Source organism: Spermophilus citellus (assembly GCF_964194105.1).
Source record: "Spermophilus citellus genome assembly, chromosome: 1".
In the NCBI taxonomy this organism is placed as follows: domain Eukaryota; kingdom Metazoa; phylum Chordata; class Mammalia; order Rodentia; family Sciuridae; genus Spermophilus; species Spermophilus citellus.
In genome coordinates, this window is record NC_138182.1 from 271,991,874 (window position 1) to 272,016,018 (window position 24,145).

The 24,145-nt window shown below is 38.4% G+C and overlaps 2 protein-coding genes across 4 annotated transcripts in view; one reads left to right on the forward strand and one right to left on the reverse strand.

Moving 5' to 3' along the window:
• The first annotated feature begins 163 nt into the window (after positions 1-163).
• On the forward strand, positions 164-18,777 carry PTGER4 (prostaglandin E receptor 4). Its single transcript, XM_081279655.1, has 3 exons — positions 164-1,158; positions 1,790-2,708; positions 11,950-18,777. The coding sequence occupies exons 2-3, from the start codon at positions 1,833-1,835 to the stop codon at positions 12,538-12,540; spliced, it is 1,467 nt and encodes a 488-aa protein (XP_081135781.1). The 5' UTR covers positions 164-1,158; positions 1,790-1,832; the 3' UTR covers positions 12,541-18,777.
• Positions 17,719-24,145, reverse strand: part of TTC33 (tetratricopeptide repeat domain 33) — a 64,211-nt gene continuing 57,784 nt past the window's right edge. For all 3 annotated transcript variants that reach the window (XM_081279669.1, XM_081279668.1, XM_081279670.1), the window contains exon 5: positions 17,719-22,824. In XM_081279669.1, the coding sequence (XP_081135795.1) occupies positions 22,471-22,824 (354 nt within the window). In that variant the 3' untranslated portion in view covers positions 17,719-22,470. The remainder of the gene's footprint in view (positions 22,825-24,145) is intronic.

Sequence of the window (24,145 nt, forward strand, 5' to 3'; positions counted from 1 at the left end):
ACCAACTCCTTTTATGGTGAGAGGAAGAATTCTTCGTAGTTTCCACGCCCAAGCCTGGTACCTACCCACCCCTCCACCCACCGTGTCCGCGCGCGCACCGAATAAGGTACAGCGCGCACGCACACTCCCACCTCTCCTCCCCACCGCTACTCCAGTGTGAAGTCCCAAAGCCATTGTTCTCCCTTCCCGAGACACGGATGATGCACCTCGCGAGCAGAGGTGCGGGAAATAGCCCACTGGGAACGGCAAGGAGCGAGGGAGATGAGACGCCAGGTTTAGCCTGGTCTCCCTCGCCCCCTGCCCCCGACACTGGATGGAGAGTTCGGGAGAAGCTGTGAGGGTGCCCGGGAAAGCACCCGGGCTTCCCCTGACCACCGCCGGCGGTGCCCTCTCAGAAAGTCCGCGGGTGAGAAGATTACAAGAGCCGCCCCCAGCAGCGTAGCTGGAGCGGCGCAAGTCTGAGCCCGGCCTCCGCCCAGCGGCGCCAGCCGAGGACACGCTCCGCCCCCTTCCAGTTCAGCCAATGGGCGCCTGGGCCGCGCGCCGTCTGTCTCCGCCTCTGCCAGGGAAACTTGAAAGGAGAAAAGTTTGTACAGAGGTTGGAAGGGGGAGAGCGGAGCTCGAAACCCGGCAGCCAGAGAGGAAGATGAACAGCTCTAGGTCAGAGCCCCAGATTGCGTGGACCCCGAGCCACCCGCAAGACACCAGGAGCGGTCTCAGTGGCAGCCGCCAACTACGGTAGCCGTCCGTTCTGCCCTCGGCTGGGGAGGAGGGCGGCAGGAACCGAGGACCCACGCACAGTTCCACCTGCGCGCGCGGCCACACACCTGGACGCTACCTGCCGGTGGCCAAGACCTGCGGACTCTACCAAGCGGGGACTCATATTTGAAGGAAAGGGGAAAATTAAACAAAAAGCCCAACATCAGTCTTCACTAACCCATCCGCTGCCCCTCCCGTTCGACAACTTTTTGAAAACTGACCACTCTGATCCCGGTTCCGGAAAATTGGCAGCCACGGAGACCCAGCTCCGAAAAAGCCTAAGGCTTAGTAAGTTCCACATTAAACCGGACGAGGCTGAAGGCAGGTTGGGGGCAGGTCCAGGGATCTGAGGCCTGAGCCTGAGCGCCTACGGTGCTGCTACAACCGCGTCCACTAAAGGTAAGATGGTGCAAGATGGGGTAGTGGTCATCGGGTAGACAGAGCAGTGGTCGGGTACTACCCCAGGAAAACTAAGAAAAGAGAGAGATGGGCTGGGGTTATGGCTCAGTGGCAGAGTTGCTTGCCTAGCATGTGCAAGGCCCTGGGTTCGATCATCCGCACCACATAAAAAATAAATAATAAAGTATTGTGTCAACTACAACTAAAATATAAAAAAAAAAAGAAAAGAAAAGAGAGAGAGAGCAAGCTTTCCAAATTATTTTCTATTGCTTGATTTCTGTGAGAATTTTATCGACTCATAATCTTTCGGGAACAACAACACTACGAGTCACTTTTCCCTTGAGATGGGTCTTGTTCATCTTGGCAATGGAGTGGGTTCGTTTGGGAGGAGGCGGCGGAGAGAATGGCAGTTATCAGCATCTAAATATTAATGTCAGTAGAGTGGTGCTGTTGGCAGGACCTATCGGGAGCCTAGGGATTTCGATAGCCGCAAGTCAGTCAGTGGCTACAGTCCAGAAAATAAGATCAAGTTCCCTTGTCTCATCAGCAGAGTTTCTCGGGTAGGGGTCTAACACCTTACAAGTAATAACTTCCGCACCCTGATCATTTTCCTGTTTCTTGCCATCCCTAGACCCAGCATCGTTCCGCGAGGCTGTGCACTGTCGACCACCATCATGTCAACGCCGGCGGTCAATGCATCCGCCTCCTCGAGTCCGGACCGTCTGAACAGCCCTGTTACCATCCCGGCGGTGATGTTCATCTTCGGGGTGGTGGGCAACCTGGTGGCCATCGTGGTGCTGTGCAAGTCGCGCAAGGAGCAGAAGGAGACCACCTTCTACACGCTGGTATGCGGGCTGGCTGTCACCGATCTACTGGGCACTTTGCTGGTTAGCCCAGTGACCATCGCCACGTACATGAAGGGCCAGTGGCCTGGGGAACAGGCGCTGTGCGATTACAGCACCTTCATCCTGCTCTTCTTCGGTCTGTCGGGTCTCAGCATCATCTGTGCCATGAGTATAGAGCGCTACCTGGCCATCAACCACGCCTACTTCTACAGCCACTACGTGGACAAGCGACTGGCCGGCCTCACTCTCTTCGCCGTCTACGCATCCAATGTGCTCTTCTGTGCGCTGCCCAACATGGGCCTCGGGCGCTCTCAGCTGCAGTACCCGCAGACCTGGTGCTTCATCGACTGGACCACCAACGTGACGGCGCACGCGGCTTTCTCCTACATGTACGCGGGCTTCAGCTCCTTTCTTATTCTCGCCACTGTGCTCTGCAACGTGCTCGTGTGCGGCGCACTGCTCCGCATGCACCGCCAGTTCATGCGCCGCACCTCACTGGGCACCGAGCAGCACCACGCAGCTGCCGCCGCCGCGGTGTCCTCTGCTGCCTGTCGGGGCAACCCCTCTGCCTCCCCAGCCCTGCCGCGCCTCAGCGACTTTCGCCGCCGCCGGAGCTTCCGCCGCATGGCGGGCGCGGAGATCCAGATGGTCATCTTACTCATTGCCACCTCCCTGGTGGTGCTCATCTGCTCCATCCCGCTCGTGGTGAGTGGCCGGGCTCAGGCCCTGTTCTGCCCTTTTCCCTCATCCACCTCTCTCCTCCTGCTCCTTCCCTTCCCTCGGATTTCTGAATTGTGTCTTCTCCAAATAGGGGCTGGAACCCCCCACAGGGCCTCTCTGAGAAAGCCTCTGGGGAGGCCTTCTGAGTGCCCAATTTTGAGACTGGGAGAGAGGTGCCTTCCCCTATGTGCCCTGAAACTCTTTCTCCAAAAGCCTGGGTTCCTCCCCCTCCAGGGACAACCCCTACCTACCCCTTGGTGCTTGACATTAGTCCCCGATTGTCTGGGAACACACACCCCTCTCTCTGTCACCTGTGGAGGGAACATCTAGCCCAGTCCTCCACACTGACTACTTGCAGAGCCTGAAAACATCAGGGGTGATGATCTCTCTTGGAAACCATTTCTTAGGCCAGTGGGGCTTTGGGTGTTTTGGTTTATGTAGAGCTTTTGGTTTGGTTATGTTTCCTTAGATAAAGTAGCATTTTAGTGCTAGAAGAGATAGCCAATGCTTTTGAGTCTTGCCTAACTCCTTCACCTCACAGAGGAAGAAGGGAGTGATTGCTGAGAATAATCTAGCAGAAACTACACAGTGAGCTAGGTTCCCTGCTCTTTACCATGCTATGCCTGGGAGAACATTTTAATGCATACAAATTATAACTCTTGCAACAGGGCATGGCCCAAACTCAGGTTCATTAGTTCTTTCTGCAGGCCAGGAAAGTAATATTTCTGAGGGGGCCAATTATGGACAGGCTGGTTTATATAAGTCAATGAATTTGAATACTCAAATAACCATGAGAGGTACAGTACCTTTATGGAGATTTTAGATGGTTTATGAGGTTCAGAGAGGATTCTTATTTATTGCCCAGACAAAATTCTATGGTTTTTGTGGCCCTTAGGCCATCAGACTCCAAACCCTGCTCCTATAGTATTGCATTCTCTCTCTTAGAACTTCTAATTTTGGCCTTTGTGCTGTATATGTTAAAGTTTTGGTACACTTTATTTTCAGGACAACATTCTCTTTAAAGGTGCCTTTGGATTAACTTTTAAAATAAGCAGAAAGGTTCAAAGCCTACCTACTTCTCTATTTTTGCCTGTTATTAAGATGGAATGCACCAGTAACAGATAGGCAGGTGAACATAATTCTTTATCTAGTTTATATTGATAAAGTTCTAAGTTCCTCCATCTCTCTAAATACTGCATTCCTGGAAATTACAAAACACCGACTCAAAAAAGAGATGACTACTCTTTCTTAGGCTTATTGGAAGCAAGAGGAAATACATGTAACGGGCTATTGTTCTTTCCTTTATTTTATTAATACTGTACAGGATTATTTGATATAAAAATATTATATCTCTGATAAGTGACTGTAAATGGAAGGAACTTAGAGGTGGCTGGGAGCCAGCATACAGTAGCTTCTTGCCAATTGGTATAAACAGAAGTAAATATAATTGGCAGAAGAGCCTTTAAGCCATTCCAGGACCCAGTGTAATTTACAGAGTGAAGTCACACTTGAGCCACATAAACATATTTTACTGTCTGTGATGGCAACTCAGGATCAAATGAGCTTTTGTAAGAAAGCACTCTGCCCCTGCTAAGGTCTGGGTTCCTTGGCCTCTGCCTTATGTTTTGCAGAACAGTATATGACAAAGTGAGTGGTTGTTATTTACAGAACATCCACTTTAAGGAACTAAGGAATCAGAGCTAGGAGGTTAGCAACAAGCTCATACTTTTTAAATGTTTTGGTTGGAGGTGAGCATGTGAAGCTAACTGGTTCCTGCAAATCCACGGATACAGGGTTTTCCTCCATCATCACGAGAGGCCTTCTATTATAGACTGACAGTAGACTTGGCCCTAAAGTATAGGATCATTTATGACAAAGCCTTTGAAATTATTTGAGGACAATAAGTTGTTGTACTTGTATTTATGGTCTGCAAATTAACCATAGTTTAATCTAACAAAAAAAAATGTCAAGTCTATCGAAAGTCAGTAATAGATAGTAGATATTAAGTAATCTCAACCTGAACATTGAAACTGGCTCAGTTAAGAAGTAATCGAACTTACATAGATTTTGTGAAGTAAGGAAGCTTACAAATCGTAGTGGCTTAGTTTTTAGCCTTAAGTTTTGACTACTGAAAACTAATTTCAGAATCAGTTTAAGTGTAAATTATTAAGTAATGGGATATTATATTATTACCCATCCACCCACGCACACTTCAGCAATTAAAGAATCAAAAGGGAAACATCCACAATTACAGTCCTCCTTGGCTTATTTTTGCAACATTCTTTTTCACCTTTCTCATAATGTAATTTAAGATTAAAACTTCTAAACTCTCTGGCAGTTAAAGCAGCCGGCTCTATTTTCAATTGCAGGGAAACTAATGAAGCATCAGTTTTAACTTTTATCCAATAAAGTTGTTGCTAAACCTATCTGAGGAAAAATCAAATCCTTTGAATCACTTGGAAAGGTTACCTACCAGGGCATATATAGTTTCTTTTTAAAATCTCAAGGAAATTTGAAAGCTTGACACAAAGTAGGAGAGAAATATGTAGCCACTGGAAAGCAGCCAAGTTTCTGTCTTTGGGACACCAGGGAAGAAAAAGCTACAGTGGCTCTAAGAGGGTATGTGATACTGAGTTTAGTATAAAAGGTAAATTTCAGTCTGCTATCAAAAAATAAATGTTTTTATAAATAGATCTGAGTCTGGAATGGAAATTTAAGAAAGGTTGGGGAATTCATTGTGCTGTGCAGAACCTACAAAATTGTCTGAAGTGAATCATAGTCAATGAACAAAAAAGGTTGAAAGTGGAAGTGAAATCCATAGGAATATCAAATGTCAAGATTTGATAGAAAGGTGGTTCTTGTTATTTTGTCTTTTTGTCTATTTGTAATCAATCTTGGTTTTTTTTTAATTTTAATACAGGAAAAGCTGAATAAATGAAAGAGTACACTTAAGATAAATAAAAGAGGATTGAATTCAGAAATGTGCAAGCAAGACAACTTCCTAACATCCCTGTGTTAAATGTTGTAGCTAGATCAATTTCTGCTACCTAATCTTGCAGTTACAGTACTAATGTTAAGATAATGATTGTAATCAAATATTTTGCCTCAGGGCTAAGCAATTATAATGTAGGATTTGGAAAGGCATTTTCCTTCATGCACAGGCAAGCCAAGGCCATATTTATTTATTTTCTTTTTTCTTACTCTGAATTAACAAGTATTCATCTCTATTGGGAGTGGAATGGTCAATTTGATTAATCTTCTGCTTGGGTGAGATAAAATTTAAGTCCTTAGGAAAATAACTTCCTGTGAGTATCTGTTTAGTTGCTTACTATAAACTAATTGTCTCTATAAAGACAAGCTACAGAGGTTGTCTTATCTACATATTTCCAAAGAATATAATCCCCTTTTCTTTATCTTAAGCATACTTTATCATTTATTCGATTTTCCTGTGTTTAAAAAATCCTAAGACTGATTTCAAATAGAAGAACGGACAAAATTACTAGAAACTAGTTGATCATCAGCATTTGACCAGCAAAAGCTTATCAAAGCAGATGAAAACTGTATAAATAGATGCACTTTTTTATTTAAGGCAATCTGGAATCTCATTATAAAATAGCTGATGGAATTTTAGGTGAGTAAGAATTACATTTGTGGATAATAGAATAAGGCAGTAAATTTGGGTACAACTGCAGTAGAATCGAAAAGATTTGATTTTTTAAATAACTTTGGCTAAGTTAAGAATAGCAATTTCTAGAAGCAAGTTTTTTAGTCATAACATTGCAGTTATGACAATTTCATTGTCTGAAATTGCAGACCCAGTAGTAAGTAGCACCTTGAACACAGCAGAATAACACACAAAAAAAGTGAGGTATTTCCACATCTGACATCTCATTTGAATCTTGTAAAAGCTCTGGGAAGAGAGTAGAGCAGACTGTCCTTTTCCCGTCTCTGCATGTCAGCTTCCCTAGCTGCACATGAAGAATTTTTCAGTTGGGGCTGAATTTGTAGCTTAGTGGTAGAGCGCTCACCTAGCACACATGAGGCATTGGGTTCAATCCTCAGCACCACATAAAAATAAACAAATAAAAGAAATGTGCTAGTGTCCATCTACTAAAAAGATATTTTTTAAAAAAAAGAATTTTTCAGTGAAACTTACTGGGTTGCTTGGGTGAATCTTAGTCAAATGCTCCTTTCACCACCCTTTGCTGACCTGTCAAGACTTGGTTTCATTGAACTCCTACTAACAAGATATTTTTCCCCCAGAGCTGAAGTTATTCTTATAGTCTTCTATTAAAATGTTGAAAATGAGAGTTTAAAAAATTTAGAAATAAATTTGCAATGTAGAGATTGACTAACAGAGATTAACTTGCCTGCAGTAAGTGTTCAGTTAGTGACCCAGAAGGAATGGGAAATGAGTCTCTAATACCATCACAGAGTCAGAACTCTTTCCATGATCTTTCACTTCAAAAAAAAAAAGGTAAAATCTTCTAGTAACAGCTGTGTCAATTCTGGACTCTTCACAAGGCAGTGAGTGAGATAACTGAGCACACACAGATAATTCCTTTTATGTTCTTGGAACAGACCAAGTAGCATGCGTGCACAAATCCGGTTACAAATCTTGGTATTTACTGGAAAGTACTACTATTTTGAAAATCAATTATTAAATTGTTCTGATTAAGATTTCAACATTCTTTTGTCAATTCAACATTCCCTGCAAACAGGTTGTTCTTAAGTAGAAAGTACATGTTTTTAATACCGTGTCATTAACCACATCCTAAAGTTACCCCCTACCCACAGTTTTCAAATTAATGATCTATTCCACAGTGGCCAAGTGTCCCTATATAGGTTACAAGAAAAACAAAGAGAGCCAGCATATGTGTTCTATCCTGGGCACTGTAGTACACACTTCAACAACTTATGCACAAATTGTAAGAAGAACAGCCAGGATTTGAACAGAGGTTTGTTTGATTACAAAGCTCGGGCATTTACCTCTACAACATGTAGCCTCCCTTGAACTTTCCTGTCATTACATCTTGTGAATTTATCAAATCCTCTCCAAGTTACATTCCAATGCTCTTGAACCCTAAGCTCTAATCAGTCTCAGAAAGTTTGAAATATTTTCATGTATGCCAATATTACTGAAAATCATGTGCACAAATCTGCAGCTACTACAGCTTTTAAAATTCACCTTTTAAAATTGGCTGAAAGTTGAGGTGTTGCTTGAGTTCAGTGAATTGTTTAGGATGTTTTTTCCCCCCTCTGACTCAGAGGTTCTGTTTTATCATCAGCACAGTCTTCCAACACTGGAAACTGCCTGCACTTGTTTATTTGTGTAACATATAGGGCCCGTTGGACATGAGTTCCAGAAAAGTTTTCACCTCCCTGCATGACATTGAAGTACTGCTGTAGATATTCCCATTCTGATCTGGGTTTCCCTCCCTTCAGGGAGAAAAAATCAAGTAGCCTTTAAAGTGATGCAGAAGTTGCTAAATTTATTCAAATATTACAAAATGCATGAACTTTTTGTTTTAGATTTTCCCCCATGTCTATTTGAAGTAAACCTCCTTTGAGAATATTATGCAAAGTAAAACTCATCATTCATATTCATTCTTTTCAAATAATTTGACCCACTTTTAAGGATGCTTTTCCCTGAATTTAGAATTTTGTGTTTTATACTCATCCTTCTGCTACCCTGTGAACTCCCCTTTAGTGAGGAGACATTAAAAGCCAGGTTTAGCAGCTTGTATTAAATTGTAAGCTTCCCCCTCCCCCCCGCAGCATTCCCTTCTGCAGTAGTCAGAATTAATTATAGCTGGGGATGAAGTGAGGCACAGAAGTGATACTTTCCTTGCCTCTCATCACCTTTGACTGTGAACACCAATCATCAATTATTTTTCAATCATCTGACTTTTCTAAAAGGTCACAGAAATTTAAAAATAAAATGCTAAGTCCTAATATTCCTTTAAATAGCTGTGAATATCATTCCATCTTAACTATTCAAAAATTCTCCTCCTTTCAGTAGTAACCATGTTTCCTTTGAGGTTGTGGTAAAGAAGCAACAAGCAACATGACATGTCAATGTTTAAAATCTCATGACATGTCAATGTTTAAAATCTTCAGACTTGTCCAAGATTCTGGTCTGAAAGAATCTTGGAAATGGCTGTGCAAAATGCATCCTGGGGAGGCACCCTGTTACCAGACGCCGGGGTGGAGCAACACTGCCACCTAGAGGCACTAAAGTCTCAAGTCAACACAAACCCTGCCACACACAGTGACAGATATAGAAGTGTCATTTCTTTTAACCTTAGAAACATAATATGGGATGTGAGTAAAATATAGACCTCATGCATTTTACCATTGACACCAATAGCAGGAAATAATTCTTAAGCAGAAATATAGGCTTGTAGAACAAAACAAAATAAAAAATCATGGAATTCATCTGGAACCTGGGAGCCCAGAACAGACAACAATGTGGGGAACTCTGAGAAGAACCTTCAGGTCTCAGTAAAAAATACCTCATCTGAGGAAAGTCTCAAGGGAACATTTAGTTCCCAGGTATCACTGAGGACCTCAATCAAGCTTCTAGAAAGAAGAAACCACAATGCTTTGTTTTACTAATTTTTGTGAAGATTTTTTTAAGAAATCAGTCAAGCTTTGTCTTGATATCATCATTTATCCCAGCATAGTTCCTGCAAGTATTTTAAGAGAAGACTTCATATACTGCTATTCATTCTTTATTTAGCTGTCTTCCAGAGATCAAAATGATAATTTCATCTTACAGTCATTGGACCACTCTGTTTGATGAATTTACAAGTCCATAATTCTTTATCTTAAATTTGTAGGGCCAGATGTGTTTCAGAATTCAGAATTTCAATCAGTTATTAGTATGTCATAAAATGTGTGATCTTTCCATCAGAACTGGGAAAGTGCCCCTGGAACAAAACAGAAATATTCACTCTAAGATGAATAAATAAAACTAAAAATAGTATCATAGTCAGTTTGGATCAGATTTTGATGCCAAGTTTGGGTCAGGTTTTGCAACCAAGTAAGTTCCCAAAGCAAAACGAAGGAAGACCAACAAGATTTTCTTAATGAAGGATCAGTGGACCTATAGCTGATTAAGATCTAAACTTCTGTTAAGGAAGAAATAGAAATATAGTTAAATGTCATTGATCTAGCATCATCCAGGAATGGTTTTCGTATAAGTTGAATTCTGAAAATTAATGAAACTTATTTGAAACATTTTGAACTTCCATTTTTGTTTTGTCCACATTGTTGTAAATTTTTCTAAAATATCACCACCTTTTTCTGATGATTCATAACAACATGAATCGTTAATTATTATACTATATGGTAAAGGCAGCAATGTCCTGAAGTCTTGTTAAATTTAGAAATATTTGTTTCTAATTAATATATATAGGCTCTGGGTATGCTCTTATGAGTTCCTTTTTCTCTTTTTTATGGTTTTTGTTTATATTTCCTAACTTTAAGAATTGCTGGGACTAGGGTTGTAGCTTAATGGTAGAGCACTTGCCTAGCATGTGTGAGGTACTGGGTTTGATCCTCACTCAGCACCACATAAAAATAAATAAAAGTATTTTTGAAAAAAATAATTGCTTTTAACTTCTCCCTAAAATAATTACCAAAGGCAGGTAATACTGACTAAATAGTTACTAAATAGATGGCAGCGATCTCAAAAACACATTTTATGTGAATTACAGATGAGATTTTTACATAAATGATACCAGTGTGATTAGAAGATCTAGATTTAAAAAAAAAAATTAAATTTGAGAGTATACCCTTAACAAGTGCTTTTTCTAAGGAGCAAAATAATAGTTTTCCTTAAGTTTATACCAATTTATGCTGTTTTCAGTGAATCATTCAACATTCCTAAAAGCTAACATTATTTCATTCTTCATGACTTTGCACATGGAGCTATCCCTCTTTGAAAGTTATTTCCTTCCTTCTATATTTAGCAAATTCCTACTCATCCATCACAACTCAGGGCTTCCTTTCCTCCAGGAAGTGTGTCCTCCAGGTCTGGATTAGCTGAGCTCCCACGTGCACACCTCTCTCATATCATTAAATCACTCCACAATAATAATTGATCCACTTTTTGGTCCTCTGGACTGTACATTACTCTCTGCCTTCAGAAAGTTTATGACATCTAGTACAACTTTTTGTCCCTAAAACCTACCATAATACATAAAACACAGCTCTCTGTAATGATTAAATGTTTAGCTGATTTTAAAAGTGAGTATCATATAAAATATATACAACAGCTGCTCGGATAGGGGAAATCAGTAGCTCTTGGAAAAAAAAGAGATTTCATTAGAATGATGAAAACTTAAAAGCACTCACAGAAACTAAGTTAGCAAAATGCTTCACAAGGAGACTTCATTTGTCCTGCGACAACCAGCACCCCACCAGGGTAGTTTCCTGCTTAGAAGACTGAGAGCTGCCTGAGCAATAGAAAATCTGGAATAATTAGATAAAAGTAAGAGACAGAACCAGAAAAAATATATATATATATTTAAAGGAATCGGAGCACCTGATAGGTTTTCCAGCCTTGTTAGGAGCTGGAACTGAACAACTGAAAAATGGCTCCAATGCTTTATTTAAGCGAGAATACATCAAAGGAAGGGATAAGGTGTCAGGGGGAGGAGTCTTGCTTCTCGGTGTGGCGGGGGTCTTGTAGTAAACAGGTTGATTGGCATCTTAGCAAGCCACACACACCTCTGATTGGCTGTGTTTCCAGTGGGTCACCCCCATCTCCCGTGCTGTGCTGAACTTAGAGGCAGGTAGGAAGTCACATGTACTGGGCAGTCTCAAACCAGCAGGGTTGCCCCTGGGAGTTCCCAGATACCAAACTTTCCTGCCGAATGGCTTCTGTGTCCTTTTTAGTTCACACACAGTTCACGGATGACCCACGGTATTTATTCATATATTTTGTGCACATACATTGCATTTTTGTACACCACCTTTGATCTACGTAAGATATTCATAAGATTCTTACAAAATATTTATTTATATTAACTCCAAACAAATGTAATTGCATTTTTGCAATTACCAGTTATTCTGAGGTTCATTGTGTAAACTGCCCTTTTCTTGGAAGTTACTAACAGAAGAGAGCAGCTACCTAATGTTGCTACCAAAGATATAGCATTTAAGTGTTTTCTCGGTTGCTTAATTATAAAATCTAAATGTGGGCATCTCGTTTATGCAGGTGCGTGTATTCATCAACCAGTTATATCAGCCAAGTGTGGTGAGAGAAATCAGCAAGAACCCAGATTTGCAGGCCATCCGAATTGCTTCTGTGAACCCCATCCTGGACCCCTGGATATACATCCTTCTACGAAAGACCGTGCTCAGTAAAGCAATAGAGAAGATCAAATGCCTCTTCTGCCGCATCGGTGGGTCCCGAAGAGACCGCTCCAGACAACAATGCTCAGAGAGTCGAAGGACGTCTTCTGCCATGTCCAGCCATTCTCGCTCCTTCATCTCCCGGGAGCTGAAGGAGATCAGCAGCACATCTCAGACCCTCCTCTACCTGCCAGACCTGAGTGAGAGTGGCCTTGCAGGCAGGAATTTACTTCCAGGCGTGCCTGGCATGGGCCTGGCCGAAACAGACACCACTTCACTGAGAACTTTGCGAATATCAGAGACCTCAGACTCCTCACAGGGCCAGGACTCCGAGAGTGTGCTACTGGTGGATGAGGTTGGAGGAAGGAGCGGGGATGGGCCCGCTCCTAAGGGTAACTCCCTGCAAGTCACATTTCCCAGCGAAACACTGAACTTATCTGAAAAATGTATATAGTAGCTAGGGAAAGACAGCACTGTTTCTGGAACCGTCTAAAATCCTGTGCAATAGACACATTAAGAGTTGAGCTGTGCTCAGAAGGGCTGCTTTCATCCGTGACTCACAGTAGAGAATAGTCAGGCTCTAGAGCACTTTTCAAACCATCAAGCTGATTCACCTGTGTTCAGGGGCCTGCAGCACGTTGATTGCCACCCTGCTAGGACACAGGACTACAGCCACCACTTGATGGCTAGGAGGAAATACCCTCAGTTTTGTGACTGGATGGGAGGCTGGCAGAAGTTATGCTATTTTCATAACATCAAGAGCTTTCTGTCTGGCACACAGCAGAGGCCCAGATACCAGAAGGGCTCTCTTTTAATAAACTATGAGGACTACTACCTTATGGCTGATTTAAATGTCTCACTAAAGCATGAAATGTGAATTTTTATTGTTGTAAATATGATTTAAGGTATTTAAAGTATTTTCTTCTCTATGAGAAGGTTTATTGTTGATACACGGTATAATAAAGTTATGATAACCCCTCTCCTCCCAGTGTAACCAGCTAAAGTTGAAGATGTTAGATTTTTCTTTTTCCATAAAGAAGTTCAGGCCAAAGTGTCAAAAATAGATACAAAATTTTTGAAGAAAGAGTTTAGTATTGACAAAGGAATAAAGAAAACACATCCTTTAAGATGTGAAAATTATTAGTCCAAAATATTATTATTTCCAAACTATGTATAATAGTGGAAATTATTTTAGTGACATTACACTTATTTATCCAGAAAGCTGTGAATTCAAGAGAACCTGACACGCTGGGAAATTCAACTTTTGTTTCCACTAACTGATACTTTTTAAAATATAAAATTTTAAGTGTTTACCCATAATTGAAATGTATGATATAAAAACTCTAAGCAGTTTGTTTTCCCCCTAAAAGTGTGCATAGTTTTGCTTGCCTAAGAAATGACCTAGAATATCCTTTAAAATATAAGACAAGTTGCACCCTAAAGATTTTATTTTGAAATGTAGTTAAATTCATCTTTTACATGTGTCAAAAGAGTGTCATATGGTTGTATTGGGCACATAAAGGTCACCTTCTAATAGTTTGGTGTAGTACCCAGTGATGCTGTACATGTATTTGAAGGACCTTCCTAAAGAAATATTAAGCATGTTTTGTTGCTTAAAGTGTTTTTGTGAATTGCTTGGTTGTGATTAAATTCTGAGCCTAATATTGATATGGTTTTAAGAAGTAGTTGTACCAACTGAAATTATTTGGGGGATTATAATAAATAAATGCATTCCAGCTGAGTTCCATATCCTCAATTTTGGAAATTGTATGGTCTTCATTTCAGGATTTCTACATACTTTTAAACAGAATTTTTTTAAATGTTAAATTATCCTGAAGAAGTTGCAAGAATAGTACAAAGCCTCAAATCCACTTAGTAGAGAATATATTTAGAAAACATGATCCAAGGGATAAGTGTATACAAGTTCAACAGTTTACATGGGTGGCGAGTGAGATAGTGTTATGCTCTAAATGCTAAATGTAAACTACTCAAATGGTTATTACAAAAAATGAGCACAAACTTTTGTTCCTATTTGCGATTTCTCTAGATCAGTGCTTCTCCAATTTCAGTCTGCATGAGTCATCTGGAGAGCATAGGAAACACACACATGGTTTCTGATTCAGTAGGTCCGAGGTATCAACATTTCTAAAAAGCTCCTGGGTGATGTCAATGCTGCCGGTGTTAGGGTACACTTCAAATGGGAATGATCCCTCGGAATGAGGTCATGATTTTCTCTTGGCAAGTTTTTAAAGATATTTTTTAATGATGTCAGAAAAATAGGCCTGTCATCTTCACAGATCTACCAGCACAGTGATTCTCTCTGAGGTAGGGATGATTCAAAAAAGGAGTAAGCAGCTTCAACTTCTAAAAATGTCCTATTTTACTTGTGGAGAAGGATTTTGTTTTGTCTCAAAACAAAATCCTTTTGAATGGCATCAGAGACAACACCTAGATTTATATACAAGTGAATACATACATATCCATCACCCATGATCATGGGGAAAAACCAAAGCCCCACTCATATATGAGTTAGAACTATTAATACTCAAGACACAATTTCATTCATCTTCACTTCAGGTTCACCATCTGGGGCAATGATTTGGTTTAATCTTTTTAACTAAAATATTCATACACTATAAGAGTTATAAAAGTATACACCTTTAAAATATTTTAGTAATGTTCACAAAATTAGGCAGCTATCACTGCTAATTGCAGAACATCTTCATAATCTCAAAAAAGAAATCACATGTCCACTTACAGCCAGTTCCTCTTTTCCTCTCCCCAAGGCCCTAGCAAACACTCTATCTCTATGAATTTGTCTATTCTGCATATTTTTAAAAATATTTTTTAGATGTAGATGGACACAATAATCTTTATTTTTATGTGGTGCTGAGGATTGAACACAGTGCCCCACACATGTGAGGCAAGAGTGCTACCACTGAGCTACAACCCCAGTTCATATCCTTCATATTTTATATTTTTGTGTCTAGCTTTTTTCTGTTAGAAAGATTCCAAGATTCACTAAAATTGCAGCATAAATCAGTACTTCAGTTCTTTTTTGTGGCTGAATTGTATGCCATGGAATGGATATATATTTTGTTTATCTATTGGGCACTGGGTTGTTTTCACTTTTGGGGTATTGTGAATAATGCTGCTAGGAATGTTTTTGTATATGAGATTTTGTATGAAAATATTTTCAATTTTTGGCATATACCTGGGAGCGAAATTGCTGGGACATGGTAACTATAAATTCAACACTTTGAGGCAACATCAAATTGTTTTCTCATGTAACTGTACCATTTTACATCCCCACCAGCAATGTCCAAGGGTTTCAATTTTTCCATATTCTTCTCAACACCTGTTATTGTATTTTTTTTTATTACAGTCATTCTATGGGTATGAGGTAGTATTTCATTGTGGTTAGATTTACATTTTCATGATGACTAATGATATAGAGAATGTGTTCACATCCTTATTGGCTATTTGAATATCTTCTTTGGAGAAATATCTATTCAAGTCCTTGGTCCACTTTTTAATTGACTATATGAGCCAATTGTTGCATTAACATTTGCTTTAATTAGCTAAGGCTGCCACAATGAAATACCACTGGCTGAATGGCTTAAACAATAGAATTTCTGTTCTTACAGTCCTAAAGATCAGAGTCTAAGATAAAGATGAGGGCAGGTTTGTTTGTCTTGAGGCCTCTCCCCTTGGCCTGCAGATGGTCACCTTCTCACTGTCCTCATACGGCCTTTGCTGTGTGTGCACATCCCTGGTATCTGTGTCTCCCTTTTTGTCTGTCTCTGTCTCTCTCTGATATGATACCAAATGAACTGGATACCACCTCATGCTTACAATCTCATTTAACCTTAGTTTCTTCCTTAAGGGCCTTAGCTCCAAATACAGTCATATTGAGGGTTACAGTTTCAACAAATGAATTTGAGGACACATAATCCAATCCATTTTACTGCTGAATAAAAGCAAAGCCAAGGGAAAAGTCTTCTTCAGTTGTCTATTTCATAATTATTTGTAAGACTTAACTTCTATGTAATGCAAAGCTTATTTTGTGGTTGTTCATGATGATGATGATGATGATGATGATGATGATGATGATGATGACTTTGTTGTTTTTTGTTGTGGGACACTTATTCAGACTGTTTAGAGAGCCTCAGATTTTCTGTACAGGAAAGTTCTGATTGTCTAGTAGCTGGTATTGAATCTAACTGGGTCACAATAGGCTATGATGGACAGGAAGGTAATTTTAACACCATCTCATAATCTGAGACCATCTCCACTGGGTCAAGTATGTTAGAAAAGGTAATGAGATTGCTAGTGGTGCTTTGACCAGCAGAATCAAGAGTCTTTTCCAAAATAACCACTAGCCCTCTCCACAAACTTTCTGTTGGAGCCACAAACACAAAGGCCATGGAAAAATGTAAACACAGTAATATTTACTGTTATCTGTGTCTTTTGGCCTCAAATATTAATGCAGAAAAATCCATATTACACAAAACACTCATTTTTCCAAACCTCCTTGTACTAGTGTCGTCAGAAAAAAATAAGCCATGATATTTACTCTCTTTCACCACTCCCTTTACCTCATCCCTTTCTCCAACAAAACCCAAACCTGAGTCTAAGACCCTGTGATCATTATCTTATGACTGCTCTCCAGGTGTGTAAGAAATGGAACCAGATTTTTAAAAAGAGATGGCAAGGGAGAGCATTTGACCATATGGCTTAGCATGGATTGCCCTGGGCATAGCTAAAGCTTTAGTTCCAGGCTAGAAGCACCTTAGAAGAAAGGAAGAGAGAGAGAGAGAGAGAGAGAGAGAGAGAGAGAGAGAGAGAGAGAGAGAGATAGGTAGGTGTGTCTCTGGTCCATATATCAACAATTCTACCATTCATTCATTCCCTTTCCTGGCCATACACTCTAATAACCACCATGAAAGAGAAGAACAGAACACCAAACAATCTATGTCCTAAGGGGGAAAAAAATTTTTTTTGAGCCAGGGTCTTGCTATGTTGCCCAAGCTGGTGGTCCCAAACTCATGGTCTCAAGCAATCCTCCCATTTCAGCCCCCCAAGTAGCTGGGACTATAGATGTGTGTGCCACTGCATCTGTCTGTCCTAAGAACTTTTAGTAACAGCAACTCCACTCACTAGATCTGAACAGTGATGTAAGTTTTTTTTTCCTTTCTTGAGAAGGGGTGAAACAGGACTCAATATAAAGGAGAAGCAAAGAGAATTCTAAGAATGATTTGGGGGTAACCATAGATTTCTTAGTACACAAGAAGCACAACCATTAAAAAAAAAAACCTATAAATTGGACTTCATCAAAATTTTAAATGTCTGCTCTTTAAAAGGTATTATAAAAAAAACAAAGGGAAAAATTATTCGCAATATATAAATCCCAAAAATAACTTTTATCTGATATAAAAAATTCTTATAACTCAATAACCAAAATTAAAAAGACAAAATATTTGAACAAAAGAAGACACAAAAATGTTAAATAAGCCTATGAAAATATGCCTTGCATAATCAGAGAAATGCACATTAAAATCTCAATGAACTACTACTACACATTCATTCAAGTTGCTAAAATTAAAAAGACTGACAATACCAAACATTAACATAAATGTGAAGCAATTGAAACTTCTTTAATAAACTGCTGGTAGAAGGCAAAAAACTTTGGAAAACAGTTCGGCAGTTCCCTCTAAACTGTCACATATATTTATCCTAAGACTCAGCAATTCCATTTTCTAAGCATTTACCTAAGACAAATAAAAATGTATGTCCATTACACAGAACTGTGATCTATGTGCACAGCAGCTTTATTCATAAGAGAGAAAAACTTGAAACAACCTAGATGTCCAACAACAGGAAGAGCTAAACAAATTGAAACATATTCATACTGTAGAATACTAAGCAATAAATGGGAACATATTACTTATATACACAATAACACAGATGAAATCTCAAAAAAATGCTGAACAAAGACAACTCAGATACAAAGAGTACATATTGTATGATCTATTTATTTGAAAGTCTAGGAAAATGAAATCTAATTTATAGTCACACAAAGCAGGTTAAGTAGTTAAACAGGGCTGGCTGTTAGAGGAGAGGGGAAATGACTGCATAAAAGCTTTAGAGACCTTTCTGGTGATGGGACATAAATTTCCTCTTAATAGTGACAGGGCGTGTGTTTACATTTGTCAGCTCACCAAACTGTAAATTAAAATGGTTGTATTTCATTATGTTCAAATTATATTAATTTAAGAAAGTTGACAGGAGTAGGAAGAGGATACCATAATTCATTTCATAGTCTTCCCTTCCAATTAAATGTACATTCTATATTGTGGCTTATCCTTGTACTAAATAAGTAGACCTTGTAAATATCCTGAAAAAATTTTTAAGTTGCCTTATAACTAATATTACTCATTTTTAATATAATTTCCATAACTTAAAAAATGAAATAAGCCAAGAATTTCCCCATTCATTTATACTAAATCTCATTTTTACTTTGAAATAAAATTTTTGTGGGAGGAGTAGGGGGGATAGGAAGGGCAGCAGAATAGAATAGACATTATGATTGATGTATGTATATTCCATGTATGTATTATAAGTCAAAATACATTCTGCTGTCATGTATGACTAAAAAAAATAAAAATAAATTGTATGGCAAAAAAAAAAAGAAAGAAAATTTTTCTTAAGAGTTTTGAGTGAGTCATTTAAAATAATCCATGTCCCCTCATGGCCTCTTGAAGCACTTGAGAGAAAGTCAAATAGGAGGAGAGTGAATATATCAGATTTACTGCTGAAGATAAATGATATAGTAAGTTAAATGATATAATTTAGGTCTGTGCCAACAATGGCCACCTCATACTGCACCCAAAATTAAAGATAACCTGCTCTACAAGCCATGCACAGTTCTGCAAGCATGAGTATCCCCTTGCAGAGAGGCAGACACAGCCTTCACCACAAGGTTCCCAAGGCTGAGAACAGGTATGACAAACCCAAAGAAGGGAGAAAGGTATGTGAATGTCACTTCTTTATCCCAAATTCCCTCCTCTCCCATCGAGGTGAGAAGAGAACAGAATTCTTTGGTTAATGAACATCCTAAGAAGCACTGTGTAAAGAAGCCATCCCTCTCTGCCTTCCAACCAGTGGAGAGGAGTGTTTCTCAACTTTTCTTCCCTGTCGGCATATACAACAGATGAAATTCACATGTAATCAAATTAAGACAGGATTCATGTATGGTATTCTAACTACAGGACCATTGTTTCTCTCCCATTCAAAGTGGCCATAATTAATTGCAAGTGACTAAGAGACACAACTTTAGGAATTACCTCCAGTATTTCACTTTAGTTTACTTTGGTAAGGAGGTAACCAATTTACAGATTTCCATTATTTCATTATTGGTGTAAGAAATCTGACTATCTCAATACTATTGATATGCCATCAATTATAAAATATATCTTCAATTTAATAACTTCTTAGAAAAGAATACATTTAATATGCCTATTGATTTGAAGATAATTACTTCTGGGACTATGGTTCTTGTGTCAACTCACAACTTATTTACATACATATTACATCATGAAATCACAGGTCAGAATGACTGGACCAATATCAATTTAGAAGGGCTCTGATTCAAGGAAATTTAAAATGATTAATAATTTTCTAACTTCTGGGAAAGGCAGTGAAGTAAGTTTTTGGATCATGTAAAGTACAGTTCTTCAAAACGATTAGGCTATACTATTCAGTTATAACCCTAGTTTTCTGAGATACTTTTTTATTTTGTGTCTTCATTATAATTTTGCATATATAATCAATTTTTAAAATTTGCATACTTAAACCACTACCATCCTATTTTGTACAAAGGCCCCAGCTTCAGTAGGCCTGAGTTCTGTGAAGGGTGCTCTGCATGACTTTTCAATGTTTTATGTAGTATTTCTTAGCATATTTAAGATAAATACAATCTAGGAGCCTGTTTTCCAGAGAATAACAGAAATCCCATGTTATCAGGCATGGTCTGGATGTGAAGTTTTCTAACTACTGAGTGTCTGCGGCACACAACTTTCAAACAAGAATAATAAAATTATATTCACTGTAATTTGAACCATAGACAGTGCTGTTTTAGGAAATAGACATCAATAATTATAGCACTATCACATTTTTCTCAGGGTTCATAAAAATTCATCATTATAACCAATAAGCCTGGTAAACTTTTATGCATCAGTATTCACATCCTTAAAAATAATGAATCCATTTTTCTCTCCATGCATGGAAAAGTTTTAGCTAAAATAATCATCTTTGGGGGCCTAAAGAAATTAGTAGCCTTCCTCCCTCCATAACTATTGTATTTTTCTCCTCCACTTTATGTCTAAACTTGGTAAAGAAGAGAATAATCTGGCCTGCCAAGGCCAACACAGAGGAGAACAGATTCTTTAATAGTCTAGTGACCTGATGTACTCCATGCTGGGTTGTACCTCTTTTGAAGTTGAGGCACAGACTTTGTGCTAAGAACAATCTCCAATTAATAACCACCTGTCCTAAAAAATTGAAAGTAGTGACTTCTCACTTTCACATAAGGAAAGATCATGGAGTTCTTTCTTAAAATCAGAGGAGACAGGTTAAGTATCTCCAAACTAATGCAAATTTTTCATAGAAATAGCTAGCATTTACTGAGCATTTCATGTATGAGGAAACATGCAAGATGCTTACTATACATTACTTTCACATAAGAAGTTAAGTAAAATCAATCAAATTTTTCAAAAGCTAACAACATAAAATGGGGAAATCTTCAAAATTCAGGAAAAAAACTATTTATTCACATATTTCACAATAAACAAATATCCATTGCACAAAACAACATACCAAATGTTGACAAATCACTTCTCTAGTACCCACCTCCCTTTGAGAATATTCCTTATTAAACAAAATAAAATAAGTAATATTTTTATTATTCTAAAACTCATCTCTTTAACCAGGGCTTTTTGATGATATAACCTAGGGGAAAACTATAATACTTTTTAAGGCAAGTGTCGATTTCTCTAACTCTGAAAAAGAAAATAGGCTTTCTTCTACTAGAACAAAAATTTTAAAAATGGAATTCTCACAAAAATGTAGACCATTATTCACATGCTCCAACAGTGTTAGGTAAGATTACACAAAAAGTAGCTAACTCTCATCTCTAAAAGATAAAATTAATTTTATGCCAATAATATCTTCCTGAGTGTCACAATAACAGTTCCCAACAGTCCTATAGGGTTGTACAGCAATATACAGTATAAAAATAATCATATTAACAATGATAGTACTGATTTACAAATGTGTTCTTTCAACAAACAACTTCTTTAATACATCCTCACATTCATGAGATTATACCATAAATCACATTCCAGTGTCTATGTATTTTTTGCTTAACTTGTTCATTCACTGGCATTTTAACAATATCCCTACTGTTTTATTTTTAGAAAGATATGGTACATATTTAAATTTTAATTGTTTTTCATTTCACTGAATAGTTCCAAAAGACATTTGGAAAAGTAATTCTAAATCATCAGCTGGAAAGTCGCAACCAACAAATATTCTCGGGGCTTTTTAAGCATCTAAAAACAAGGAAAAGAAATTTGGGTTTTGATTGTGATAATTTTGGAGCACAATTTGTTATGACACATCTGTAACCATAACAATGAAAATAATAAAACCATCATTTTGACATTTATCAGTATTTCACACATCCAAGAAGACAAATGCCACTGATAGAACTTTAAAGTCAAAACAGAAGTACAAATCTGAATTAAAAGCATCAAGAAAATGTTCAGAATGTACACATTTGCACACATTTTCAGATAAACTTTCAAAAATTTAACATATTACCAAATGGTAATTTTGAATCAAAATGAATGTCAAAAATATTCAAGCTTTGTGAAGACTTACTTTAGTGAAGCAGGAAAAATGGAAGAGTGAAGGGTAACAAGCAGCATATCTCTAGGAGGGAAAGAAATCACATACTGCCTTTATCATAAAGCAAAAGTCAATAAGTCAACATTTTAAAAACAATGGCCACCAAGTTAGTCACTATTCAAGAATACACTTCTCAAGTTAAGTCCTTAAGAATGTATTCATTCAGATTTAAAACAAACTAAGTTTATCAATCAAAACATATTTCACTCAGAATTCTAATTTTAAGAAGCATAAATTGTAACTTATCAAGGCATAGTCCAAACACTATAATTCTACCATTTAGTTTTTATATCCATCTGAAAAACTTATTATACAAACAGTAGTTCTGCCTTCTTTCTCCAGAGTAAATGTCCCTAATGTCTAAACTTTAAGTTGCAATCAAAAAGATTCAAATAACTCCTTTCTGCATATTGCTTCATCGGGCTTTGATAAAAACAGAGCCATCTGGTGGGGTAGCACCATCCTCCTTCTCAGTTACAGTCTCAACAGTCCCAGAAGCTGACACAATAACCATTGTTTTATTTGCTGAAACTGTCTTCTGTTTTTCAGCAATAGCTGCACAAACAGCAACAATCTCATCGCTTTCAAAGTCATAGTCAGGAATTGACTTTGGTGAAAAATGCGTTCCTTCAGATGGTGCTTCACTTTTCTTAATCCTCTGTGCTACCTTCTGCTGCTCCTGAAGTGTTCTTGCCCAAGAAAGGTCTTCTTTCCATAGTTCAGGGTTCATTGGATAGATATGAAGGGCTACCTGAAAACTTCGAATTGCCTGGAAAAAAACAGGTGAAAGTTTTTCATTTATTTTGTTTCTAAAATTCAGTATGTTTACTATATCTCTGAGAGTGTAGGTATACTGACTGACACCTACACATACATAATGCATTATTTTAATGTATCAGAACATTAAGGAGAGAAACTGGGGCTTTGTTCTAACCACTGGATGATTACAGTAGAAAAAAATTATAGAGTATGAAAGAAAGTAACTGATACAATGCTGATGGACTAAATACCAGTAAAACAGAGGTACAAAAGTTCAAGACAAAGCAAATATATTGTTTGACCTTAATAGACCACCAAATAGGGACTGCAAATTGGTGCAGCCAATTTGGAAAGCAGTATGGAGATTTCTTGGAAAGCTGGGAATGGAACCACCATTTGACCCAGCTATTCCCCTCCTCGGTCTATTCCCTAAAGACCTAAAAACAGCATGCTACAGGGACACTGCTACATCGATGTTCATAGCAGCACAATTCACAATAGCAAGACTGTGGAAGCAACCTAGATGCCCTTCAATAGACGAATGGATAAAAAAAATGTGGCATTTATACACAATGGAGTATTACTCTGCATTAAAAAATGACAAAATTATAGAATTTGGAGGGAAATGGATGGCATTAGAGCAGATTATGCTAAGTGAAGCTAGCCAATCCCTAAAAAACAAATGCCAAATGTCTTCTTTGATATAAGGAGAGTAACTAAGAACAGAGTAGGGAAGAAGAGCATGAGAAGATGACTAACATTAAACAGGGATGAGAGGTGGGAGGGAAAGGGAGAGAGAAGGGAAATTGCTTGGAAATGGAAGGAGACCCTCAGGGTTATACAAAATTACATACAAGAGGAAGTGAGGGGAAAGGGAAAAATAATACAAGGGGGAGAAATGAATTACAGTAGAGGGGGTAGAGAGAGAAGAGGGGAGGGGAGGGGAGGGGAGGGGGGATAGTAGAGGATAGGAAAGGCAGCAGAATACAACAGACATGAGTATGTCAATATGTAAATCAGTGGAAGTGTAACTGATGTGATTCTGCAATCTGTATACGGGGTAAAAATGGGAGTTCATAACCCACTTGAATCAAAGTGTGAAATATGATATATCAAGAACTATGTAATATTTTGAACAACCAATAAAAAAAAAGAATGGATAAATGTTTGAGGAGATGAAGTTGTTAAACCTGATTTAAACACCGTGCAATGTACGCACTTATTAAACATTAAGTGGTGCCTGGTTAATGTCTACAAGTTTTTTTTTAAATGCTTTTGTGTATTAATTAAAAATTTAGAAATAAAACCATACAATTAAAATGTGAAAAAAA

What these genes read in the sequence shown, in the direction of transcription:
- PTGER4 (XM_081279655.1), top strand. Translation starts at nt 1,833, where the DNA reads ATGTCAACGCCGGCGGTCAATGCATCCGCCTCCTCGAGTCCGGACCGT. An exon ending in TCTGCTCCATCCCGCTCGTG is followed by an intron (nt 2,709 to 11,949) that starts GTGAGTGGCCGG and finishes TCGTTTATGCAG; the next exon opens with GTGCGTGTATTCATCAACCA.